This window comes from Capra hircus (assembly GCF_001704415.2).
Source record: "Capra hircus breed San Clemente chromosome X unlocalized genomic scaffold, ASM170441v1, whole genome shotgun sequence".
Taxonomy (NCBI): domain Eukaryota; kingdom Metazoa; phylum Chordata; class Mammalia; order Artiodactyla; family Bovidae; genus Capra; species Capra hircus.
Window position 1 is genome coordinate 7,986,979 of NW_017189517.1, and position 26,524 is coordinate 8,013,502.

The 26,524-nt window shown below is 44.7% G+C and overlaps 1 protein-coding gene across 1 annotated transcript in view; it reads left to right on the top strand.

Annotated features, from left to right (window-relative positions):
• The first annotated feature begins 10,493 nt into the window (after positions 1–10,493).
• The window catches only part of FGF13 (fibroblast growth factor 13), a 467,971-nt gene continuing 451,940 nt past the window's right edge, over positions 10,494–26,524 (top strand). Inside the window, exon 1 of the mRNA XM_018044288.1 lies at positions 10,494–10,713. Within this exon, the coding sequence (XP_017899777.1) occupies positions 10,665–10,713 (49 nt within the window). The 5' untranslated portion in view covers positions 10,494–10,664. The remainder of the gene's footprint in view (positions 10,714–26,524) is intronic.

Sequence of the window (26,524 nt, forward strand, 5' to 3'; positions counted from 1 at the left end):
TGGGAACTCATGTACACCCGTGGTGGATTCATGTCAATATATGGCAAAACCAATACAGTATTGAAAAGTAAAATAAAGTAAAAATAAAAATTAAAAAATAAAAATAAAATAAAAATTACCCCCCCCCCAAAAAAGCGGTCCAGTCCTTCCCACTACCTACTCAACTAACTTCTGAGCCTGGCATCCCAGGTTGTTCCCAACCTGGGCCTAATCAACCCTTGCATGTTTCTCTTTCTTTCTTCTTCTGCTGCTGCTGTTAAGTCGCTTCAGTCACGTCCGACTCTGTGTGACCCCATAGACGGCAGCCCACCAGGCTCCCCCATCCCTGGGATTCTCCAGGCAAGAACACTGGAGTGGGTTGCCATTTCCTTCTCCAATGCATGAAAGTGAAAAGTGAAAGTGAAGTTGTTCAGTCGTGTCTGATTCCTAGTGACCCCATGGACTGCAGCCCACCAGGCTCCTCCGTCCATGGGATTTTCCAAGCAAGAGTACTGGAGTGGGCTGCCATTGACTTCTCCATTTCTCCTGCTACCCACTGTCAGGGTTCCAGCTGTACCAGACATGCCCTTACACTCCTATCCCTAGCCCTTCGCTCAAGAAAATCCTCCACTTGAACTGCCCCTGTGCCCACTGTGGAAATCCACCCGGTTCATTAAAGCCCATCCCAGACACTGGTACTTAGAAAAAGCCTTCCCAAGGCCACTAATTTTATGTTACAGTACCCTCTCAGAATCCTGCTGGACCCTTCATTTTCCCCTTTTAGGGCACTTTTCATATTCTTCTGAATATTATGGGCTTCCCAAGTGGTGCTAGCAGTAAAGAACCCACCTGCCAATGCAGGAGATGTAAGAGACGTGGGTTTGATCCCTGGGTTGGGAAGATCCCCTGGAGGAGGGCATGACAACCCACTCCAGTATTCTTGCCTGGAGAATCCCATGGACAGAGGAACCTGGCAGGCTACAGTCCATGGGGTCACAAAGAGTCAGACACAAATGAAACAACTTAACATGCACACGCACTGGATATGATAGCTATCCTGAAATTTTCCTCAAAATCTTTACCAAGTCAAGAGTGTCAGGAAGACGAGGTGTGTGCCTTTCTTGAGCACCTTCTCCACAATTGGCCCTCTGTTTTGTGCTAGAGGTAGCAAGTTGTATTAGATAATGTGCCAGGCACTATTCTAAGAATTTCATGCAAGATAGCTCATATCATTCTCACAATAATTCTACAAAGTACGTATTGTCATGCTTATTGTAAAGCTGAAGAAGCAGAGGCCCAGAGAAGGTAAGCAACTTGCCTGAGATCACACAGCTAGTAAATGGCAGAGCTGGGATGCAAACCCAGGCAGTCTAGCCCTGGGCTAGGTGCTCGTAAGCACTCTGCCAGACAGCCTTTAAGTTCTCTTCTCTTTCAGCATTCTCTTCTGAGGTGATCCCACTTGCATCTTCATTTATTTATTTACTTATTTTGCATCCACTCATATCACACAGTTTTATTGATGCCTGCTGTAAGCCAGGCACTGATGGTGATTCAGCAGTGCAGTGGGTTGAATGACTGCCCCAAAGATATGTCCAACGAGTATGACAATACCTACTTTGTACAATTATTGTGAGAATGATATAAGCTATCTGTTATGGTGGCATGGCACACATGGGTGTCAAGAACAGTTATGCAATGTCACACACAGTTTAGAACAAACTACTTTCTCCAAAAGTTACCTTGGAACATTCATTTTTTCTCTATTTAAAAAGCCTATCTTTTACTTGCATATTGGTATATTATGAAAGATGTGGGAATTCCTTGGCTGTCCAGTGGTTAAGACTCTGCATTCTCAATGCCGAGGGCCCAGGTTCAATCACTGGTCAGGGAACTAAAGTCTCATAAACTGGGAAACTCAACCCCAAAAAAGCCATGATCCTTGTGGATGAGAATGGTTGGATAAACCAGGGAAAAGCCTGGGATCATCTATGGGGAGTGCAAAGCCCACACATCCTCTAAAGATAATTGACAAGCCCTGATTATACTTGTATGTTTCAGGAATTCCAGGCTTGGGTTTTTTCCCACAAATTCATCAGCAAAGAGAGAGTGCAGAATTAGGATCCTTCTTTGGGGATTTTAACTATTTCTTGGGCTGCAGGGAAGAAAATATAAAACTAAACTCACACCAAATAGTCAGAATCCTGAAGCTTTAAAAACCCAAGGTAATATCATGGTCTGCAACTTGCCGAGAAACAGTAGAAAAACCTTTGGTCAGCTGTTAAACGGATGGCAGTGTGTGTCGAGAGAACAGAAATTCTAAGTTATGTGTTGTAGACATGAATTTTGGAAACAATGACATGCGTATACATACGAAACTTCATTTCTCTGAAGCTTAACTGACCCCTTAGGCCCCCTATTTATGCTGAAGACAAAAAAATTTAACCTTACCAGTTCAAAGCAAACTTATTATTTCTGGATTTTTGGTCATTTTTTAATGCTTATTTCAAGTAAATACTTAAACAATCCAGGATACTTTCTCCCTCATTTCTGATCTCCTTCCTCATGTCAGGTGGGCAGCAGATGGTTTCCTAGGGTCCAGACATCTGTGATCTGCTTCTTGTTTCTGATCAATTTCAGTCCCAAATTGGCATTTACTGGCCATGTAACTCATCCTGTGGATCCTTTGGCAAAGGACATCCCACTTCTTCCCCCTAAGCTGAATTACAAGGATGACACAAAGGGTGAGGAAAGAGATAGTCAGCTTCCTAAATGGAAGGGCAGGAGGAAACCTGGTAGGGTGACATTTGCCCAGACATGAGTGGATGTTGCTGCCACCCACTGCTGAAATGCCCAAGCTTCCTCTAATCTTTATTGCCATGGATCCTGCAGATTGTTCTGAATCATCCATTCTCTGTCTAACTGGGCAGCCTCCTCAGGTCTGTTTGCCTACAGTAGAGTTCTATCAAATTACCAACATCCGCTGGATTATCGAAAAAGCAAGACAGTTCCAGAAAAACATCTATTTCTGCTTTATTGACTGTGCCAAAGCCTTTGACTGTGTGGATCACAATAAACTGTGGAAAGTTCTGAAAGAGATGGGAATACCAGACCACCTGACCTGCCTCTTGAGAAACCTATATGCAGGTCAGGAAGCAACAGTTAGAACTGGACATGGAACAACAGACTGCTTCCAAATAGGAAAAGGAATCCATCAAGGCTGTATATTGTCACCCTGATTATTTAACTTCTATGCAGAGTACATCATGAGAAACGCTGGACTCAAGAAGCACAAGCTGGAATCAGGATTGCCAGGAGAAATATCAATAACCTCAGATATGCAGATGACACCACCCTTATGGCAGAAAGTGAAGAAGAACTAAAAAGCCTCTTGATGAAAGTGAAAGTGGAGAGTGAAAAAGTTGGCTTAAAGCTCAACATTCAGAAAACGAAGATCATGGCACCTGGTCCCATCACTTCATGGGAAATATATGGGGAAACAGTGGAAACAGTGTCAGACTTTATTTTTTGGCCTCCAAAATCACTGCAGATGGTGACTGCAGCCATGAAATTAAAAGACGCTTACTCCTTGGAAGAAAAGTTATGACCAACCTAGATAGCATATTGAAAAGCAGAGACATTACTTTGCCAACAAAGGTCCATCTAGTCAAGTCTATGGTTTTTCCAGTGGTCATGTATGGATGTGAGAGTTGGACTGTGAAGAAAGCTGAGTGCTGAAGAATTGATGTTTTGAACTGTGGTGTTGGAGAAGACTCTTGAGAGTCCCTTGGACTGCAAGGAGATCCAACCAGTCCATTCTGAAGATCAGCCTTGGGATTTCTTTGGAGGGAATGATGCTGAAGTTGAAACTCCAGTACTTTGGCTACCTCATGCGAAGAGTTGACTCATTGGAAAAGATTCTGATGCTGGAAGGGGTTGGGGGCAGAAGGAGAAGGGGACGACAGAGGATGAGATGGTTGGATGGCATCACTGACTCAATGGACATGAGTCTGAGTGAACTCTGGGAGTTGGTGATGGACAGGGAGGCCTGAACTGAACTGAGAGTCCCATCCCAAAGTAACAGGAGCTAGGAGAGTATGTCAGGCCGTGTCTTCCTAATCATTCCATACAACCCTTGGTGTTGGCAAGGTGGGGTGGGGTACAGGTATATTTCTCTACTGGCCCCAGAATATCTCCTGATCAGAGGATGCCTCTGTCCTCAGATGGCAAGGAAAGAAGAGTGGCTCCAAAGGAAAAGAGAAAAAGGAGTAAGTCATTTACCCTGCATCTGGTCTGGGTAAAAAGAGTCTGTGTCATTCAGACCATCTCACCAGGGGAGGACTGATCATATAGGGATCTGGGGCCAGTGTTTTTGGAAATGATTTCAACTTCAAGAACTTATAGCACTAAGAACTTGTTGAAAGTTGGTAGCCTTGGGGCTCTGGCCAACCCTTTGTTACATCTAGGGACCAACTGAGCTTTCTTCTTCACTTGCTATCAATTAGTTATTTCCCTTATTTCTCCTTCTCTTTCTGTACTGTTTTTGGCATTAGCTCATCTCAGTTATGCTGGCATTTCAAGGAAGCACTTTTTCCCATAAGCCAGAAGTTGATGTAAGTTGATCTTTACACATTCTGAGGAGACTTGATTATCAAAGACCTCAAAGAATCTCATTATCAAATGTTTTAATGATGACAATCCTAGCATGTGGTCCTTCCCAGAAGTTTAGAACTATAAAATTTTTTTAAGACATCTTTTCTTAGTTCCACAGATGAAACTTTTAAGTCGAACATATACACACCTTAGTAAATGGATAGCTTTTTTGTGATATGGGAATTATAATGTGGAACTACTATAGCAACAGCTGAAGGAAGCACATGTTCAAAATTCTCTCAACAGCAATTTAGCCATATGTAGAAAGAAATCTTAAAAATGTGTTTATTCATATCCTTTGTTTCAACTGCACTTCTAGGAATTTATAGTAAGAAATAAAGATGTGTGCACAGAGACTGAACTTCCACTTAGAATGTAGAAAGGCACACGAGAATGTGATTTCCACCTTAACAATGAGAAGGATTGAGTAATTTATAAAAACAACATTTCTTGATCCCAACAGAACTCTGAAGTCAGAGGGAAAGCAAGTAAAATGAGTTCTTGGATCACCAAACCTTCTGAGAAGAGATGAGACAGCTGATCTATTTCATCTTTGGCAGAGCAGAGGGAAAAAGGAGTTGGCAACACAAGTGGTATCAGCTAACTTTTTTTTTTCATTGCTGTGCATCACGTGAGATCTAGTCCCCTGACCAGCGATCAAACCCGCACTCCCTGTGTTGGAAGCATGGAGTCTTAACCACTGGACCAACAGGGAATTCCCCTCAGCTAACAATTTAATGAATTCTTAAAGGCCAAGTCTGGGTTAGCACATCAGTTTAAAATAGCTAAGGAGCTCAGACATAAACTGATCTCACACTCACTTGCACAAACCTTCACTGGGGGTTCACTTGAAAGACTGTTGGGAAGGCAGGAGACTGGAAAGAACTCCTCCTGGTGAAAGAGGCCTGCAGGAAGTGATGACTGATGCTGGGGGATCAGTACAAAGTCTCATCTATTTCCCCGAACATTTTTTTTTTTTTTATGAAGCAAAAGCTTTAAGTGACTGAGAGAATGGTGATATCTTTTTGCTCCCAGGTTCCAAGTCGAAATCTCTTGCCTCAGGAGGAAGGTAGAAGCAAAAACCTCCTTTCCCTGAAGGAGGGGCAGGAATCCATCTCAAGCTCAGGGGCTTTCAAGGATCCCAAGCAAAGATCCATATCATCTGGGAGAGGGGAAGGGAACTCCTATACCAAATCAATGCTGAAAACAAGGCAGAATCTGGCGCCATAGGGAAGAAGGGCAAGAACACTGAGAAAGCACTACCCTTGAAGACCAAGTACACAGAGCTTGCCTAAGAAAGGGGCTGGACCAAGACAACAGAAAATGTGTCCACCCCCATTATAAGCCGACTATCGAGTAACAAGCAATAGCAGTTTAGCAAGAGTGGAGAGACAGTCAACCTCTGTAGGGCAGGTGTATAAAAGCTAGTAATTCCCTTATGGGTAGATAATGGAGGCACTGAGAAAAACCCATGAGCATCAAGTTCCATTCTAAGAACAGGGGTAACAACAGCCAAGATCTGGAGAAATTTGAAGCTTGTAGCACACTTAGATAAAGATAGCAACAACAAAACAACACAAACCCTGCTAAACTCCCAACTAAGTTGACTCAAGCCCCAGTGGCCTAGCAGAAGAAGAGATGTACTCACTGGCAGGCTAATGTTCTAACCGTGATGCCCAGGATTCAATAAAAAAATTTTAAGAAACACAAAAAAGCAAGTTAAAAAAAACATTGTCAGGCGATTACATAGCTAACAGAACTAGATTCAGAGATAACCCACTTTTAGGAATTTTTAAACAGAGACTTTAAAATAAATATTAATAATATGTTAAAAGCAGAGACATTACTTTGCCAACAAAAGTCCATCTAGTCAAGGCTATGGTTTTTCCAGTAGCCATGTATGGATGTGAGAGTTGGACTATAAAGAAAGCTGAGCACCAAAGAATTGATGCTTTTGAACTGTGGTGTTGGAGAAGACTTTTGAGAGTCCCTTGGACTGCAAGGTGATTCAACTAGTCCATCCTAAAGGAAATCGGTCCTGAATGTTCATTGGAAGGACTGATGTTGAAGCTGAAACTGCAATACTTTGGCCACCTGATGTAAAGAACTGACTCATTTGAAAAGGCCCTGATGCTGGGAAAGATTGAAGGTGGGAGGAGAAGGGGATGACAGAGGATGAGATGGCTGAATGGCATCACCAACGCAATGGACATGAATTTGGGTAAACTCTGGGAGTCGGTGATGGACAGGGAGGCCTGGCATGCTCTGATTCATGGGGTTGCAAAGAGTCGGACATGACTGAGCGACTGGACTGAACTGAAAGGCAGAGGAGAGCTTCCCAGATGATGCTAGTGGTGCCAGTGCAAGAGATGTAAGAGACATGGGTTTGATCTCTGGGTTGGGAAGATCCTCTGGAGGAGGACATGGCAACCCACTCCAGTATTCTTGCCTGGAGAATCCCATGGACAGAGAAGCCTGGCAGGCTATGGTCCATAGGGTCACAAAGAGTCAGACATGACTGAAGCAATTTAGCACACACAGAGACTGGAGAGGAATATGATATTAGATGGAAATCTGGATATATGCAGATAAGTGGAAAATGGCAAAAATTAAGGTAAACAAAATATATTATTTTCACATTTAATTGCTTTATTTTAAAAAATTTTTATTATAGTTGATTTACAATGTTGTACATGTTTCAGATGTACAGCAAAGCGTATTTTTAAAAATTTCCTTGAGATGTCCTTTTTGACTTATGGTTTATTTAGAAGTGTGTTGTTCAGCTTTCAAATGTTGGGAGAATTTTCTGTTATTTTTCTATTATCAATTTCTAATTTGATTTCATTGTAATAGGAGAATACATTCTGAATTATTTCAGTTCTTTCAAATTTGTTGAGGTTCATTTTATGGCCCAAGATATGAACTATCTTGATAAATGTTTTGTGGACCTTTGAAAATAACAGTTTATTATTCTGTTTCGAGGGGAAGTGTTTCTATCAGTTCAGTTGTTTGGTTCGACTCTTTGCGACCTCATGGACTGCAGCACGACAGGCTTCCCTGTCCATCACCAACTCCCAGAGCTTGCTCAAAGTCAAGTCCATTGAGTCGGTGATACCATCCAACCATCTCATCCTCTGTCGGTTCTATAAATGTCAATTAAATTCTGTTGGTTGAAAATATTCTTGATTTCTTCTATACTCTTTCTGATTTTCTCTTGAGTTGTTGAGAGAGATGTTGAAGTCACCAAATATATCTGTGGATTTGGCTATTTCTCCTTTTTTTCATCACAAATTTTATAGCTCTGGTTTTTTTTTATGCATTTCTGCTTTGGGTTTCTATGTCTTCTCTTTTATTCATTTATTTACTTTTGACTGTGCTAGGTCTTCACCACTACACGCGGGCCTTCTCTAGTTGCAGTGCGCAGTGGCTGCTCTTCTTTCACTGAGACGCACATGCTTCCCACTGCAGTAGTTTCTCTTGTTGTGGAGCACAGGCCCAGGAGTTGTGCCACGCGGGCTCAGTAGTTTCGGCTCTTGGGCTCTAGAGGACAGGCTCAACAGTTGTGGTGCATGGGCTTAGTTGCTCCAAGATGCATGGAATCTTCTCAGACTAGGGATTGAACCCATGTCCCCTGCATTGGCAGGCGGCTTCTTATCCACTGCACCCCCAGGGAAGTCCTCCCTAGATCTTCCTGGTGGATTGATCCTTTTGTCATTATATAATGTCTCTGTCATTGTCTGGCAACTTTCTTTGCTCTGAAGTCTGCTTTCTCTGGTATTAATATAGCTACTCCTGATTTCTTTTTTGTCTTCCTTTTACTTTCAACTTATTTCCAATTGTCATATTTTTAAATCTACAGTGAAAATCTATGCTTTTAATTGGTGGATTTAGACCATTTACGTTTAACTTAATTATTGCTATGCTAGCACTTAAGTCTGCCATTTTTTTTTCATTTTCCTCTGAAATGAAAAAATTTATTCTCTGTATTTTTCTTTTTCTCTGTTTTACTTTTCTTGCATTTTTGTGGGAATTCTACTTTGATTTATCTATAATGTTTTTGACTGTATCTCTTTGTATAGGCATTTTTTTTAGTATTTTCTCTAGATACATCATTGAAATGAAATGAAAAAAGTCGCTCAGTCGAGCACAACTCTTTGCGACCCCATGGACTGTAGCCTACCAGGCTCCACCATACATGGGATTTTCCAGGCAAGACTCCTGGAGTGGATTGCCATTTCCTTCTCCAGGGGATCTTCCTGACCCAAGGATCAAACCCAGGTCTCCCGCATTGTAGGCAAATGCTTTACCGTGTGAGACACCAGGAAAGTCTTTACAGTCTACTGGTGTCATCATTAAACTAGTTTGAATGCAGTATAGAAACCGTACCTCCATTGACATCCCTTTACTCTCTCCATTTATGATAGAGTTGCCTTAAATAGTTCTTCTACATACAGTTAGAAATACAAGAGACAGTGTTTTAATTTTTGCTCCAACTGTCAAACATAATTTGGAAAGCTCGAGAACAGGAAAAAAAGTCTATTTTATTTACTTGCCTTTTTACTAAGTGTATTCCTTCTTTCTTCCTGATGCTCCAAGATTTATTTATTACTTGATTAAAAAAAATCATTTCCTTTTAGTTGAAGGAACTTCCTTTAGCTTTTCCTTTAGGGTAGGTCTGCTGCTGGTGAAAAATTCTTATATTCCTTTATCTGAGAATATTTTGATTTCTCTTTTACTTCTGAAGTATATTTTCAATGGGTAGAGGATTCTGAGTTGACAGTTCTTTTGTTTCAGCATTTGAGAAACACTGTGCCAGTTCCTTCTAGCTCTGTGGATTCTGATGAGAAATCCCTCATTCCAACTGTCTTCTCCCTACAAGCAAAGTGTCATTTTTCTCTTACTGCTTTCATGATTTTTTCATTGTCTTTATTTTGCAGAAGTTTAACTGTAATGTGTCTTGGCATAGATTTTCTTTGGGTTTACCCCTTTGTAGTTTGTTTAGCTTCTTCAATCTGTGTCTTTGCCAACTCTGAGGAGTTTTCAGCCATTATTCTTCAAGTATTTTTCAGCTCTTTTATTCCTCTCCTCCAAGACTCTTCTTACATTAATGTTAGATATTCTGTTATAGTTTCACGGGGTTCTGAGGCTCCATTCATTTTTGTACTAGATTTTTTTGTTGTTTGTTGTACAGATTGTATGCATGGTGTGCTCAGTTGCTTCAGTCATGTTCAACTCTTTGTGACCCTATGGACTGTAGCCCACCAGGCTCCTCACTTCATGAGACTCTCTAGGCAAGAATACTGGAGTGGTTAAAAAATCTGGAGGGACAGGGTGGGGAGGGAGGTATGAGGGGGTTTCAGAATGGAGTGGACAGATGTATACATATGGCCAATTCATACTGATGTAAGGCAAAAACCATCACAATATTGTAAAGTAACTATCCTCCAATTAAAATAAATAAAGAAAAACACAATACTGGAGTGGGTTGTCATTCCCTCCTCCAGGGGATCTTCCCAATCCAGGGATCAGGCCCACGTCACTTAAGTCTACTGCATTGGCAGGCAGGTTCTTTACTGCTAGANAGCGGCCCGGCGCGGGAGCCCAGGGAGGCCGCGCGGCCGAGCCGGGGAGTCCCGGCCGCACGTCTCGACGGCCCCGGGGGTGGCGAGCGCGGCTCTCCGCGGGCGGGCGGGTGGGCAGGAGCGGCGGGCGCGGGGCGCGGGGCGAGCGCCGCGCCGCTTTGTCTCTGCACTTCTGGAGCCAGGCGCGCGGCTCCTCCCGCGGCCGGCCGCTCGGGCTCGCGGTGGCGGCGGCGGCGGCGGCGGCCGGCTCCTCCTTCACCCCTCTCCTTTCCTCCCCACTCTCTCGTAGGCAGCGGCGGCGGTGGCAGCGCTGGGGAACAGCGGATTCCGCCCGGAGCCACACCGAGGGGAGCTCGCGGTCGCGACTTGCCGCCCTAAGCACTCTCCCAAGTCCGGCCCGCTCGGCGAGGACTTCCGTCTCCTGGCCGAACCCTGTCAAGCAAGCTGGGATCTATGAGTGGAAAGGTGACCAAGCCCAAAGAGGAGAAAGATGCTTCTAAGGGTAAGCCCGCCCGCCGAGTCCGCCTGCTTCCCTTCCCTTGGTTTCCCTCGCCGCTCGCGTGCGCGCCGCCCTCCGGCGGCTCTCGGCCTCCCTCCCAGAGCCTAAGCTGCCCGTGACCTCTGGCGACCCCGGGCGAGAAAGGGGCGGGAGGGGCCCGGGCCGCTGGGGTGGGGGTGGGGGCTCTGAATTTGCACCACTTTCCCTCCTTCTTCGTGGGATTGTCGCCCCGCGAGTGCCACCAGCCTCTTCACTCCCCCCTCCGGACGCACCGGGGTGGCGCTGCGGGCAGACGGAGCTGCTGCAGCCCGGAGCGCCGGGAACAGCGCTGCCTGCCACCGGCCGGCCGCCTCTCGGGGCGAGTGCCTGGGTGTTGCGTGTGCGCGAGTGTGCATCTGTGTGCTGCGCGGGTGCCACACGGTGACACACTCAGGCAGGAATCTGCCCCACTCTTAGAACCCGTGCTCCGATCCACCTTTACCCCCCCTCCCCGCCCCCAATGCAAACAAAGAGCCTGGCCGCGACACGCACCCCCTTCCCCCCACGCTCCTTTTCCCCTCACGCCCCCTGCTCCCCAACTCTCCCCGTCCCCTCCCCAGAAGGCAGGAGCTTGTCACCTTCCCTACGCCGCGTGCAAAAGTGAGCAATCCCGGTGCCCTGGCGCCGCCCGCGCTGCGCCTCGGCAGCGCCGCCTCGCCGAGCCCCGGGAGAACAAAGGCTCTGGTCCCTCGGCCACTAGTGCCCGGCGGGAGCGGGCCTCCGCGGGAGGGGAGAGCCCCGTCCCTCCACTCTGGGGGGTGTTCAGCCACCTGGCCCGCGGCGCCCGGCCGCCGGTCCCCCGCCACGAGAGCGCTTCTCGGCCTGGGGCCTCCCACCGGCGGGCTGGGGAGGCGCAGTGGAACAGGGCGCAGGCCGGGGAGAACTCAGGAGCAGGAAGGGGCGTCCCCCCGAACTCCCACTCGTCCTAGCGGTGGCCTTGCTAAGGGCCCGGCTTAGCTCCCGATTGTAAACCCGAGACAGCATCCTGGAAGCCCCGGTACGGAGAGGGGCACAGAGAGAGAGAGCGGGGTGGGGTGTGGTAGAGCCGTGGGGAACGGCAGGTGCCTGAGGTGCAAGTGTCCGGAAGGGCCCGGGAGCGGAGGCCGGAGTGGGCTGGACCGGCCCGAGGGCCCCAGGCTCGCCGAGCCGCAGCGACCCACGCCGGGTCCACGCGGCTGCAGAAGTTGGGGCTGCCGTGGGGGGAGCCCCAGCCTTTGTTCACGGGCCCCGATTCCTCCTGGAGCCCTGGGGCTCTCTTCCCTCCCACTCCTTCCCTTCTTCCTTTTTCTCCTCTCCTCCTTCTCGCCTCTCCCCATCTCTCCGGAGCTTTCTTTCCCGGGAGATTCTAGGGCAGCGTCAGCCCTCCCCCGCGGAAAGTTGTCAAAGTCTTCAGCTCAGGGCCTTTGTCCCTTGTTTCTAAATGGAGCCGCTTCTCCCAACTAAGGAGGCTCTAAAAGTTTGAGGGGTCGGCGGGGGGGGGGGGGAGGTTTAGATCCGTGATGCTAAGGGTCAGTGTTGCCATCGGCCTGCCTCAAGGCTCGCGGTCACCCTCTTCGGACCTACTGATGCCCGCTGGCTGTTTGAAGCGCACAGGTTAATTGAACCGGTCACCCGGAAAGTAGAACTCCTGTTACACTTCTCCAGAGCTTTCCTCATTGTTGTGCGTTTTAAACAGGTATTCGTGTGAAAAGAGAAAGTGACTTCAGGGTCGTTAGACGGTTTTGTTTGCCCTCGAGGGGCCCGGAAAGGTAAATGCAATTGAAGATGGTACCACCAAATTGACGTAGGCAAGGGATTCCTCTCCTGCATCTGGGAGTATTTCAAGTTTGTTTCTGAATTTTGGTCCTTGATTTCCATCAAGTGATTTCCTAAGGCTTATTTCAGGCTACCTTTGGGGGGATCCTGAAATCAAATTCATTCACAGAAAATGAGATGCTGCTCTAGGAATATAATTTGTAACTGTCCAGAAGGGGAGTAACAAGTCTGGAAACATTATTGGCCCAAGTTTCTGTAACCCAATAATGAACATTTTTACTAGGCATATGTCATAACATTTTCTTAAGTTGATTCACTGGAAACGGAATACCTCTCTGTAGGAATTGTGTAATTAGCATTTGGAATTATGGTTGTAATTAGGATAAATTAGTGTAATTTTACAAGACAACTTTTAAGAAGAGAATCGTGTGGCCTGTTACAGATAAATGCAGATCGTTTGTGGATTGAGTGAACTTCCCCAAGGAGATGGGACTCATGCCTGTGAACAGAGTTTCTAGACTTTTTAAAACATAGGTAGTAGATAATTAGTAAGTTATTTTGTTCTCCTTAATGAAATGTGGCTTTCAGAGCATCTAAATTGCTCTTTGTCTTTTTAAATGATGTTTTTCAACTCATTGAGGTTAACACCAGTGATGGACAATGATCTTTTCTGTAACCTTTTTCAGTAAGGTAGGCAGACAAGATAGACTCGACTCTTGGAGGTAGGAGGGGAATCTTGATTGCGTTTGAAAGTATTAAAATGGCCTCTTGTGCAGCAAATCGTCTTTTGTGTATTTAGTTAGGCTTTGCACAAACGTTTACATTGGCAGATGAATATATAGTCTGGGGCACTCAGCTCCTGAACAGGAGGACCTAGTTCTGTTTCAAGGAAGAAGAAAGTGTAACATTTGTTTGTCCAGGCAGATACTTGCTTAGCTTTGATTCACTCTTTTATACCTTGTCACATCTTTTCAGCAGTTCCCTGTTGGAAAAGTACTCAGTGAAGGCTGTGTCTGGTTTATGGCAACCGTGTTCCTGTGGCTTTTGGAAAATGTGTGGCCTGTTACAGATAAATGCAGATCGTTTGTGGACTGAGTGAAAGTGCTAGCCAGTTGTGGATTTCAAAACTGGCATTTGGTTTGGGCCATCCCTGGTGGTCCAGTAGTTAAGACTTCGCCCTTACACTGTAGGGGTCATGAGAGTGGAAGCATGAGTTCGATCCCCAGTCTGGGAGCTAAGATCCCGCGTGCTGTAAGATGTGGCCAAAACCACTGAAACTGTCATTTGGTTTGTAGTTGGGGGTTGGGTTTATTTGGCTTTGTCTGTGTTTTGTCAGCAACCCCTTCCCTTGTGCTTAGCCAGAGAGCCATCACTTCCAGACAGGTTTCAAGGCCATATGGGCTGTGGGTTGTGGGTTGTCTGAGACGGCCAGCACTCACATCAGGCTAGGTTCCTACTGGCTGCTGGGCAGTGCAGGACAATTCCACGCATAGTCTGAGAGGCCAGCCACTTGCACAGCTGTTGCTCTAACACATAGTCTGAGAGGCCAGCCACTTGCACAGCTGTTGCTCTAACAGATTATGATGCCCACGTGCATTCACGGGCACAGCTCATTTTCAGCTCACTTCCTGGCCTTTTCCAGTAGCCCTTCCAACCTTACCTAAGAAAGGCCATTGCAGTCAGGCAGCCAGCATCTCACGTCTTGAACCCTGAAGGCCATTCCTAAAGCTCATCTCTTGGTCTTGGTGGATTACTGCGATTGCTTCCGTCAAGTGTCTTTCTTGGGCTTGGGCCAGGCCAACCAGCTGTTGAGAGGTATTTCACCCACAAGAAATCATGATGCTGGTACCTCTTATTAAAAACTAGCAATCATAACTTCCCTATTACTCATGAAGGGACTTCTTTTTTTCACCTGGTGAATCAGTCACTGTGGACCAGTATGGTTTGAGGGTTATCAGCCCCAGGATATCTCCCCCAGGTTATCTCCTGTGTCTAAGATGGTGATGACAGCTTCAGTGAGGGGGTGTGACAGGGAGATTTCTGATCAGAATTGTTAGTATGTTCCTAGGGATAGGTGTAAGAGATGAGTGAACAACACCCCCAGATCCTCTTCATTCTTATTTCCAGTGCTGTGCCTCTTCTTGACCCACAGGCTAGAGCAGGAGGGGGGTATGGGTTGGGGGTGCTGTATCTTCTCTCTTAGTTCTGCTTCCTCTAAGTCTCTTTCCAGTACAGTTCAAGTCCTTTCAGAGGGTTCAGATGTATCCTCGGGCTGGCGATGTGAGGGAGGTTAGAGTGGGAAAGGATGTTTCCCGTGTACAGAAAGTGAGCTGTAGGGTTGAGGTCCACGCCTAGTGCTGGGCCATGTAGGGTGGCCCTGAGCACTGGACCAGAGCTGGTGAGGGAACTGGAATCAGGGTCTGAGTGGTAAGCTGGAGGGCTGATCTGTGTGTGAGGCAGTCACTAGGGAGACAAAACTGTTAACATTCCCGGTCTTTTTGCAGCTGTGCTGTTTTATGTTCAAATCAACTACTCATTCTGGGAATTACAATCAACACAGAACAACTGGAATGTGTTGCAGCTCCTCGAATATATCCAATAAAAGGGCTTTCTAGTGTCTGCTTCATTATGGCTTGTATTTTGAGTTGAGAATTTGAAAGGAATAGAAGATAACTGCCAAGATTAAACAATTCAAGGAGGGGGAAAAAACCTCCCATGAATTAAAGTGTGACGAGTGAAGGGGATCCTCCATGTTTATTACCTTGCTAAGCTTAACATGATCTTTGGAAGGTGAAGATTAGGCACATAAGTATACTCTTAGCCATTAGTAGAGAAGACAAACGTCTGCAGAAATCACTGTGTCTAGTCACCCGTTTACGTTTCCCTATCCAGAAGGATCCAGAAGCATCCAGAAAACACGTTCACAATAGATTTGTTGCCAAGGCTGAGGAGCGGACTTCAGGCTCATCATCCTGTGTAGCGTGGTTTAGTCTAGTTGGTCCTCACCAGCTCAACAGGTAGCTTATCTATTTGTGATAGACCAGTTCTACAAACTTATTTGTTTCAGAATTCTGACATTTTTAAACATGGCACTTCGTCACTTTGTTGAATGCCATATCCTGATGAAACATTTCTTAGGGGTGTGGATTTCTGGGTAAATGGCACTAATTTCCTAAAGAAAGTGAAATAGTATATAGTAATCATTCTGACCCCCACTCCAGCCTGCAGTCCTAATTTCTAATTGGATGGCCATTTGTTTTTCTCTAAAGCTCTGTTTTCCAGGATATTAATCCTAAAGATGAGGCTTTTATATTAGAAAAGAGAGATGTTCTTGATTCTTGGGGCACAACGGAAATGTGAAGGGCTGTTTTATTAGGGATCTGAGTTTGTAATAAACATTAAGCCTAAATTACAATTACTGTAGGTTGAGATTACTGTCAGACAGTTCTCAGGCCCTACTCATGCCTCTGCCCTTGTAAATTACTTTTCCCATTGATTTTCAAATGGAAATAGTATTAGTGTCACTGGCTAATGACCATCCCCACAGGCAGTGGGCAGAGGGTAGTAGGTGTCCATGCTGAGTCTATAAAACCCTGGCAGCACCCTTGGCTTCTGTGGGTGTAAGGTTTAAGTGGACAGTCTAGGGGGTGCATCAGGGCTGGACTGAGCTGAGGCATTTGCTTGACCTGCCTGCTCTCAGACTTCTGCAGAGACTTAAGATTTGTTCTGGACAATCGCTATTGCACAGAGGAATTCTCAGGTATATATGTCTGTCTTTTCTGGACCCTGTCAGTAGGGTCTGAGAAGAAAGAAAAAAAAAATCTTCTGATGAAAGGCAGGCCTTGTCAAAGGCCAAAGTATAAAAGAGTTATTTTTTAAAAATGGTATGAACCCAATTTCCTTTTGTGTAATTAAAGATTATATACAATGACATGTACAGATCTTAAGTGTACATCTCAATGAATTTTGACAAATGTTTACACCCACATAATATAATATTTTCATCAACCCAGAAAGTTTTCTTGTGTTCCTTTCTAATCATTCCCCCTTAGAAGGCAGCTACTATTTTGATTTCTGTTATCACATTTTAGTTTTCCCTTTATTGATCTCACAGAATGCCACTTGTGGTTCCTGAGACCTAGAAACCTCTCCAGGCAGCAGGCTTCCTGTCCCAGTTGACACCCCTTCTCCTTGTCTTGTCCTCTGGTTTCTTGGAAGACCCCCACCCTAGGGCACTCAACAGGGTCTTATCCTTACCTGGCTCATACAGAATATTTGTTGAATGATCTAGGCAAGGTAGGAAATTCATTTAAGCCTGGGTGTCTATTCATCATCTAATAATAATAATAATGATCATAGTTATTATCATTACCATTATAGTAGCTTCTGAATTTACTAGGCATGCATGATTTTATATATATATATATATATATATATATATATATATATATAATTTAATCCTCATGGCAACCAAATGAAGTGGCAAATAGTATTTATAGATGTTAGTGATGAGAAAATTGAAGTTTAGGGAGATCATGTAGCTTGTGTGAGCTCACACAGCTAGTGGGACCCAAATTACTGGCACAGTACCTGGCACTGAACAAAGGATTGCCAGAGGCAGTGCCTCTTAACAGCAAGGAATTAATGTCAATGGGTGACTGTTTGACATCTACACAGGATGGAGAAGTTATTTTGGTTGGGGTCTTAAAATACAATGTAACAGGAGCAGGACCCTGTGGGGTCTGCCCCTGACAGACCCCTCCCCCATAACCTCTGGGGTAGTTCCTCTCTGAAGTACCCAGATAATAGTATCTCATGCATATTTCCTGAATTTTTCAGATGCTAAAACCCACCACCAAATGGAAGAAGTTAACTACTTGATGATCAGGTGCAAGTACCCCCCAGACCTTTGTCACCTAAGGACTGATAAAGTTTATCGCCCTGTTACCTCACCACCAAGAGAATTATGCTGGAGCTGATCACCTCCCCCACCCCACCCTCTTCTGGGCTTTCAGGATGCTTAGCTGAAACCCATTGGGGAGTTTGGGATTCTCTGCTCCAGACTCCAAGGCTGGGCACACGAACTTGGCATTCAATAGTAACAATAGTTTGGTAACAATAGTTTTTTTTGAGCACTGACTGTATGCCAGGGATTGACATGAAATTGTTCATGCTATCCAGGATTGATATACACAACACTGCCTTTCTAGGCAACACAGTTGATTCTTTTCTAATCCAGGTTTGCACAGGGACAAAATATTTGCCAACTATCAACACAGACATGACTAGGAAGAGTTTGCCTGTACTGGCACAATTGTACAGGGCTGTGGTCTTTGTGCACCCAAAGAGATTTCTGAACAGATTTCTTGAGTGATTTATCCATCCCAGGCACTGTACTGAGAGAAACCTAGTCCTACCTTAAGCTTAGGGGTGCCCTTGTGCCCTTTTCCTTCCTCCTTGGCCTTGGGCATTCTGATTTGTACTTTCTGAAGTGCAGCTCCCCTCAGTTGGCCATGACTCTTATCTTTCAATATCTAAGCATCTGTCAGTTTGAAAATAATGGTGTTTTTTCCCCCATAGAATTGTGTCTGAGAGCTTATTTCACCTGTGTTCTAAAGGCTACACATACTGGTAATTCAGGACTGGGTAAAAGTCCTAATTATTTATTTTTCCCATCAGAATCATCTGTCTCATTTCCCTTCTCTTTCTCTCTCAACCCCACTCCCTCCTCCCTTCCTCTCTCTGCCTCCTCCTCCCCCCCTTTTCTGCACACCCCCACTCCTTTTCTTGTGAACAGACGTCAGTGGTTTTCATTAACTGTCTGGATTTTCTCCCGTAATAGCTATATTAACTTCAGTTAAAGAAATCCTTACCCCCCTCAAAGGGTTGCTTCATGGAAGAAGCTTTTCACTACTTATTATGTAACTCATTTTAAATGGAAAAATAAAGTGCAAGCTTTATGTCTTATACCGTTTATGTTGCCTTTAGTTAGATAATATTTCCAAAAATCTATCTTGTTAACAGAGATGCATGCCTTGAACGAGCATATTAATTATAGTTCTCCAAGTTAGGACTCATGTAATGTTTCTCTTGTGCTGCAGAACCTATGTTTTAACAGCCGTAATTAACAGTGATGAGTCTATTGCAAGGTTATAGGTAAGTTTAATAACAAACGTGACACCCAGTTTGCAAAAAAAAAAAAAAAAAAAAAAAATCCCTCCAAATTACGGAGGTAGCGTTTCTTCTGCTCTTGCGCTGGGGGTTAGTAAACAGATCGAGTTCTTAAAATATTTATCCTGCTGTTAAAGTAGAAGTAAACAACCTAAAGAAGGCAGGCTGAGTGCAGTTCTTGAATATGCCTATGGATATTTTCAGAATCTTCTTTCAACCACGACTTTGAAAGTATTGTGAATTGACCTGCTTCTTTTGCCTTTGATTCTCCGTGCGTGAGTTCGCCTCTCCCCTTGGGGCGGGGGGCGGGGGTGGTTACTGAACGTTAAGACTTACAAGAGCTCTCGGATTTGCGCGTGGTTTTCGGAGCCCCGGGAACAATGTGAACCATTCTCTTGGAAACGGGGCCGGCGCTCCTCGCGGCTCCCGCTCTCGGGAGCGTTGGTTTTCCTACTGGCTGGGACCCGACGTAGAGGCGAGCGCCGAACAGCCCGGTGAACGGGCGACCCTCGGTCGCCGGGGATCCGACCGGCGGGTTTATTACCAACCTGTGTGCTCATGAGCCTCGTGATGCGGCAGCTGCCGAAAAAAGAAACACGGAAAAGTTGTGTCACCGAAGGTGAAACTTGGCGAAGAAAAAGTGCTCGGCGCCCGGCATGACAAAGCTGCTCTGCGGCCGACAGCGGCGGCGGGCAGTGGAGGGCTGCGCCCACCGGCCCCGTGTGCTCGCGTGGGGACACCACCCCGGGAGCGCCGCCGGGGCTGGGCGCCGGGGCCGGCGGGGCGGGCGGCTGAGCGCCGGGCGAAGGAGGCGGGCGGCGGGGGGCCTGGAGGTCTAAACCGCGGGCTCGGTGCAGCTGTTGGGAGGCGGGCGGGAGGGGCCGGAGGAAGAGGGTCCCGCCCCGACTCCCCGCCCCCAACCATCGAGGGGGTTCCTTGCTCTGCCTATACCTGACCTACTGGCTGTGCCCCTCAAAGGCGGATACCCGTCCAAGCCTGGAAGTCTGGACTTGGCCCAACGCAAAGGCTTTGCTTCCTCTGTCTTCTGGTCAATGCTAATTCGGTTTCAGCTGTTCAGAAAAACTTAGGCTGCGTCTTGAACAGAACGCCCTGGACCATTGTCGAGTTTGTCTGCTTTTATATGGTTTATGTTTCCGTTGCGTTGGTTCTTTTCAGATTACAGAATAATGCATGCGATTCGGAAAATCATAAAAGCATAGAGAAGAAAATATCCCCCCAAAGGTTGCACTCGTAGGTTCTTTTTGAGATTTTTCGTTCCAGTCTTATTTCTCTGATTTCATCTTTAAGTATACGTGTGGGATCACACAGTAAATACTATCACATGCTTTTTTTTTTTAAACTTCAACACCATGTTAGAATGTTTTCTGATATCATTAAATAATCTTGCATAGTATCATTTTTGGTATGTGCACGCACTGGTTGTGGATTTGGGAGTGACAAAGGAAAGATGGTGATTTTATCCCTGTCGTTGTGAAAAGTTTTTCTCTATTGCCTTAAGGTCTTTCTCACTAGGCTCCTCTACAAACATCATTCGTGTTTTATAAATGTATATACAAATATGTGCACTTTTAAAGATACATATATGCATGTATACGGCTTCCCTGGTGGCTCAGATGGTAAGCAATTGGCCTGCATTGCAGGAGACCCAGGTTCATTCCCTGGGTCTAGAAGATCCCCTGGAGAAGGGCATGCCAACCCATTCCAGTATTCTTGCCTGGAGAATCCCATGGACAGAGGAAGCCTGGCGGGCTACAGTCCATAAGGTCACAAAGAGATGGTCATGACTGAAGTAATCTAGCATGCACGCATATGCATGTATAAATCTATAAATATAAAATTAAATGCATGTAGACAAATACATATATGTCTAAATAAACGCACACACAATTATGCTTAGAATAAATCCTGAAAGAATATATATCAAAAGGAATCTTGGGGTGATTGGCTTATAGAAGATGTATAGAGGATGTGTATGTATATTTGTGTCTTCTATTTTCTCCACAATGGATGTATATAATGATCATAATGAAATAATGAAAATGGACATAATATATTACTTATGGATTGTCTTCACACTGACTTTTCTGCTCCAGCTCTTACCATTCCTTTTTTTTTTTTTTTTTTTTGCTGCTTACCGTTTTCTGACCTGGAATGCTCTATTATTTCAACATTTTGTGATCCTTTATGTCCAAGCTTAACCCACATCATCCAGGAAGTGTCTCTTCCACCCTTGTTACAAAGAACTGCACTGGGCTTCTCAGTTACCCATTTGGCAGTGTCCGTGGATAAATCTCATGATTAACTTTTGATCTGCTTTAGGTGTTTTATCTCCCCAGCTAGATTTTAACCTCCTCAAGGGCCTTTGTCACAAAGAAGATACTGAATAAGTCTGTTACTTAACCATCAAGCTCAGCATCCTTCCTGCATTTATTTAAATGCTCTTGTTGCTCAGCTGGTAAAGAATCTGCCTGCAATGCGGGAGACCTGGGTTCGATCCCTGGGTTGGGAAGATTGCCTGGAGAAGGGAAAGGCTACCCACTCCAGGATTCTGGCCTGGAGAATTCCATGGACTGTATAGTCTACAGGGTCGCAGAGAGTCGGACACGACTGAGCGACTTTCACTCACTTCACTCACCTTTGAAACTCCAAACCATATTAGAAGCCCTTAGAATGAGGGCAACAATCCATCTGGATTTAATATTTCTAATTTAATTAGGGGTATAACTTCCAACTTCCAGTGGGCCATCTTCTATGTAAAAGTGGCTGCATGGTTAAAAGCATGGAATATAGAGACTTGTGTTCACATGTAAGTTCCTCTGCTTAGCTGCTATGTGACCTTTGGCAAAGAGGCTTTCTAAGCCTCTCTACAATGGAGATAGTTATATTTATCTCATATGCTTATTTTAAAGATAGAATGAGATAATATATGAAAAACATACATGAAATTTGGTCAGTGGTGATATTGATAATGTTATTAAAATAGTAGGGATCTTTATATTGATTATTCAAGTTAGGTTTTTGTTAAAGAGCTTGTTGGCCATAGGAACAAATCTGCAGAGTCACACATCTGTCTGACAGTCATACTCTGATTTAATGGATTTTAGTTATATAGTTACTGGGCTCCTGAACCATGGCTTCCTGGACCCTCCCAGATACCAAAATCTGTGGATGATCAAGTCTCTTACATAACAGCTTATTTGAATATAACCTATGCATAACCCCCATACTTTAGCTCATCTCTAGATTATTTCTAATACCTAATGCAAATGTAAATGCCCTGTAAGTAGTTGTAAATACGTGTGAATGTTATGTAAATAGTTGCTGGCCTATGGCAAATTCAAGTTTTGCTTTTTGAAACTTTCTGAAATTAAAAAAAAAAAGTTTTTTTGGATCCACATTTGGTTGAATCCATAGATGCAGAATCTGTGTATACAGAGTGCCTACTGTGCTAATTCATGTATTAATTAATTCATTACTTTACTCAATAGATACTTGTTGAAACTCCTATGACAGCAGTGAGCAGAACAGATAATTACCCCTGCCTTCATGGAGGGCTTCCCAGGTGGCACAGTGGTAAAGAATCTGCCTAGAATTCAGGAGATGCAGGTTTGATTCCTGGGTCGGGAAGATCCCTTGGAGAGGAAAATGGCAATGCACTCCAGTATTCTTGCCTGGGAAATCCCATGGACAGAGGAGCCTGGCAGGCTACAGTCCATGGGGTTGCAAAGCATTGGCCAAGACAGCACGGACGCACGCCTTCGTGGAGCTGATATTTTAAAGGAACTGGATTTTCCGTGCATAAAACACTGTCCAATGTTGGTGGTATGTCAAATGACCTGGTGCCCATCATAGCCATCTGGGCCCTGGCCAATCCACGCTACTGAGGAGGAAGCTTGGATGGAGTTGGACATAGGTCATTCATTCATCTTTCATCCAGGGACCACTAGAGCTGAGGTTCTTGAAACTGCTTGAATGTCATCAACACCTCCCACTGCATACATCCCCACCATGAGAATTTGACTTAGTAGATCTAAGTATGGGGCTTGTGAACCCATATGGTTTATAAAACTTAAGTGATTCTAATGCACAGCTAATTAAGGGGTTACTGCACCTGAGCAATGTTTCTCAAGTTTGCTGAAAGTTAGCAGTCACCTGTAGGGTTTGTTTCCCCCTGGCCTGCTGAACTGCAACTTTAGGAAGACGGTTTGGTAACGTGAATTGTAAATAAGCATCTAGGTGATTCCTGTCATTGGGCAAGTTGGCAGGGCATTGTCCTAGAGACATCAAAGGACCCCTGGAAATAGTGTGTAAATGTGCATTTTTCAGGTGGTAGCATCCGTAGCTTTCAGCAGATTCTCAGAGGGGTCAGTATCTCCAAAAACAGCCCTGAGCTCTGTCCTCAGCTCTGTCCCCTCTGTGAACTGTGTGCATTGAGTCCTTGGTTTTCTCTGTCCTATTCACTCTTCATAGTCTAATGTTCTGTTTGGAAGTCTCCTTTCTCCATTCTTGCTCCTCTTTTCTCTTTTTGTCAGGCTGGCCTCCAGTCTTTCTCTTGCTCCTCTAGTATTTTAAAGACTGGGCCCTTTCAGAGAGGGCAAGGCTTGGAGGGAGCTTTGGGGACATGAGAACGGTGGAGGTCAATGCTGAAATACTTTGACCCTTCTAATGGCTGTACCTCAGTGGATCTTAGTATGGTGGGATAAGGGCCTGAAGTGGGACTTCTAAGATAACCCTTTGCCAGTCTGGAGCAGGTGGGCAAAGGAATTTCCCCTTCTTGGTGCCATTTTCCTACCTGTGTCAGGCAGAAGGTGGAGTAGGGTAGGAGGGTGAAGGTTAGGCTAGACCTAGATGCACCCCACTTCTCCTCCCCTAGGTGCCAAGCAGTGTCGCTGTCACTGGTTCATGACCAATCAAGTGAATTGACCTATTACTGCTACTTACTTTGAGTTATAAATGGTTTTTATTCCCCCTGTGGAATTGGGGGTTCAGGCTGTATAGAATGACCCGATTTGTATCACAAGAGCCATTGGGACTTTGACAGATTTCACCATTTTAAAAAACACAGCTTTTTGCCTCCACCGCACTGGACATAAAAGCAACCTTTGAATTTATGGAACAAAGAACATGTCTTTAAAGGGCAGCGGGCACAGAAAGGGAGGAAAGGGAAATAAGACAGTTCATCCTCTTTTCTGAGGCCATTGTCTCCAGACAAGTGACAACACTGAATACCTTGAAAAATCTTGTGTTGATTTTTAGTACGGAGGCATCTTCCTAGGATCTGGAAAATCCAGGTAAAAGATAATAAACTTGTTCTCCTGTCTTTGGACCAGAAGTTGACTTGCTTCGTTTACATGGCTGGAGGAGATGAGAGCACTTGCTCTACTGAGAGTGAAATTTTGACCAGGGCAGCATATTGATAGAGATGAAGCTCAGTTTCTATAAAGCCTGATATATACAGAGGGGACTCAAATGGTGAGTGGGCAGGTCATTGCAATATTGAAGGAATTATTGTTTTATGAAAAGGTTTTCTTTTCATAGCATCATCTCTGGTGTATCTGAATGTTTCTTTAGGGATCAAGTATTACTTGATTAAAAATAAAGAAATAATAAGCCAAGGCTAGAGGTCTTTTGTTGAAGAATTTGAGTTTCCTGCAATTCTCATTATAAGTTATTGCTCACAGTGGCTGTTTCAGCTTCCCAGGTTCTTTTTGAAAATGTTGATTGATTTTTACTTTTTTACTGTGGGAAAATAGACAGTGATTGTTTTTGTAAGTGTACAGTTCTGTGTGGCATCATGTGCTCTCAGATTGCTCTGTGACCGTCACCACCGTACTTCCAAGGTTTTTAATGAGAGATGATAATGATTGGTGCATGCGTGCATGCTAGGTCGCTTCAGTCGTGTCCGACTCTGTGCGACCCCATGGACTGTAGCCCGCCAGGCTCCTCTGTCCATGGGATTCTCCAGGCAAGAATACTGGAGTGGGTTGTCATTTCCTTCTCCAGGGGATCTTCCCAGCCCAGGGATCAAACCTCACATCCTTTATGTCTCCTACATCGGCAAGCAGGTTCTTCACCACTAGTGCCACCTGGGAAGCCCCTATAATGGTTGGAAGGGACCATAATAGCCATTTGGTCCAACCTTCCCGTTACAAAGAAGAGGGAATTGGGCCCACGGAGAGGCAGTGATCTGCCTAGAGCCATAAAGCAATTTATGGACAGAGGCCAAGCCCAGTGCATTCGTGTGTGACCACACTGAAGGTAAAGGTGGTCTCAGACTCTACTGAATCAAGGATTGGCATAAATATTTAGGATGTTTCCCGGATTTTTTTTTTTTAAATCAAGTAAGCGATCAGTCACTATGATTTAGAGCCATAAATCAGAAGGCCATCTAGTCCCAATTGCTAATTTGAAGTATTGACTCTATTTGCTATTTCTAGATCCACATTCAACTATTTAATACAAAAAGGTGCTAACATTCTAATTTCCAAAATGCAGACAAATTCTCCCCCAGCCTTCCTTCCACTGACTCCATGACATTCCATGGTTGAAACCAGGTCCTTTGTGGGTGGCTGTTATTAATAAGCTTTCTTTGGGATGTTTACAGTAACTGCTGTGACCTAAATAAGATTGCTTGTATTGTTTTCCCCCAACAAAGCCAAGAGCAGTTTTTAAAAGTGTGTTCATCTCTCATACCATTGTACTTACTTGTGACTAACAGAACCAAGCATTATGTTTTTTTTTCCTGTTTATTACATTAGATGACAGAACTTAGATGGAGTGGATAGGTCAGATGGAATAGAGTGTTTCTACACACGTTAAACTATTTGGGGCCTTTGTATACCATAACCACTTTTTCTTGGAGTGGAGTTTCAAGACAATGTACCCTGTATCATTATAGCATGATCTTTGTAAAAATTTTATTTCAAATTGTGGTATAATACACATAATAGAAAAAAAAAGTCTTAGCCATTTTTAAGTGTACAGTTCAGTAGTGCTAAGTATATTCACATTATTGTGCAAACAATCTCTAAAATGTTTTTATCCTGCAAAACTGAAACTGTACCAATTAAACAAAAACTCCCCATCCTTACACCCCTCAGACCCTGGAAATCACCTTTCTGCTTACTATTTATATGAGTTTGACTATTTTAGATAGTATGTATCTTTTTGTGACTGGCTTATTTCACTTAAGATAATGTCCTCAAGGAGCATCCATGTTGCAGGGTGTGTCAGAATGTAAATGTCCTCTTAAAAGGCTGAATAATATTCCATTGTGCATTTTATTAGGATTCTCCAGAGAAGGAATCAACAGGATATCTAGACAGAGATGGAGGACATTTATTATAGAAATAGGTTCATGTGGTTATGGTGGCCGAGAAGTCCCACAGTCTACCATCTGTAAGATGGCGAACCAAGAAAGCCGATGGTATAATTCAGTCTGAGTGCAAAGGTTTGAGAACCAAGGGAGCTGATGATGTAACTCCTAGTCCAAGATGGAAGGCAGCGTGGTGGTGGTCTAAGTCCTGAACTTTGAAGGTCTGAGAACCAGGAGTTCGGATGTCCAAGGACAGGAGGGGGAGGACCTCCCAGCTCCAGAAGAGAGAGAATTTGCCTTTCCCCCACCCTTTTGTCATATTGGGGGCACTCAAGAGATCCAGTGATGCCTGCCCACATTAGTGAGGGGAATCTTATGAACTCAATCTGATTCAAATGCTAACCTCATTCAGAGGCACCCTCATAGACACACCCCAGAATAATGCTTTACCAGCTAACTGGGCATCTCATAACCCAGCCAAGTTAACACATAAAATCAACCATCACATGTGTA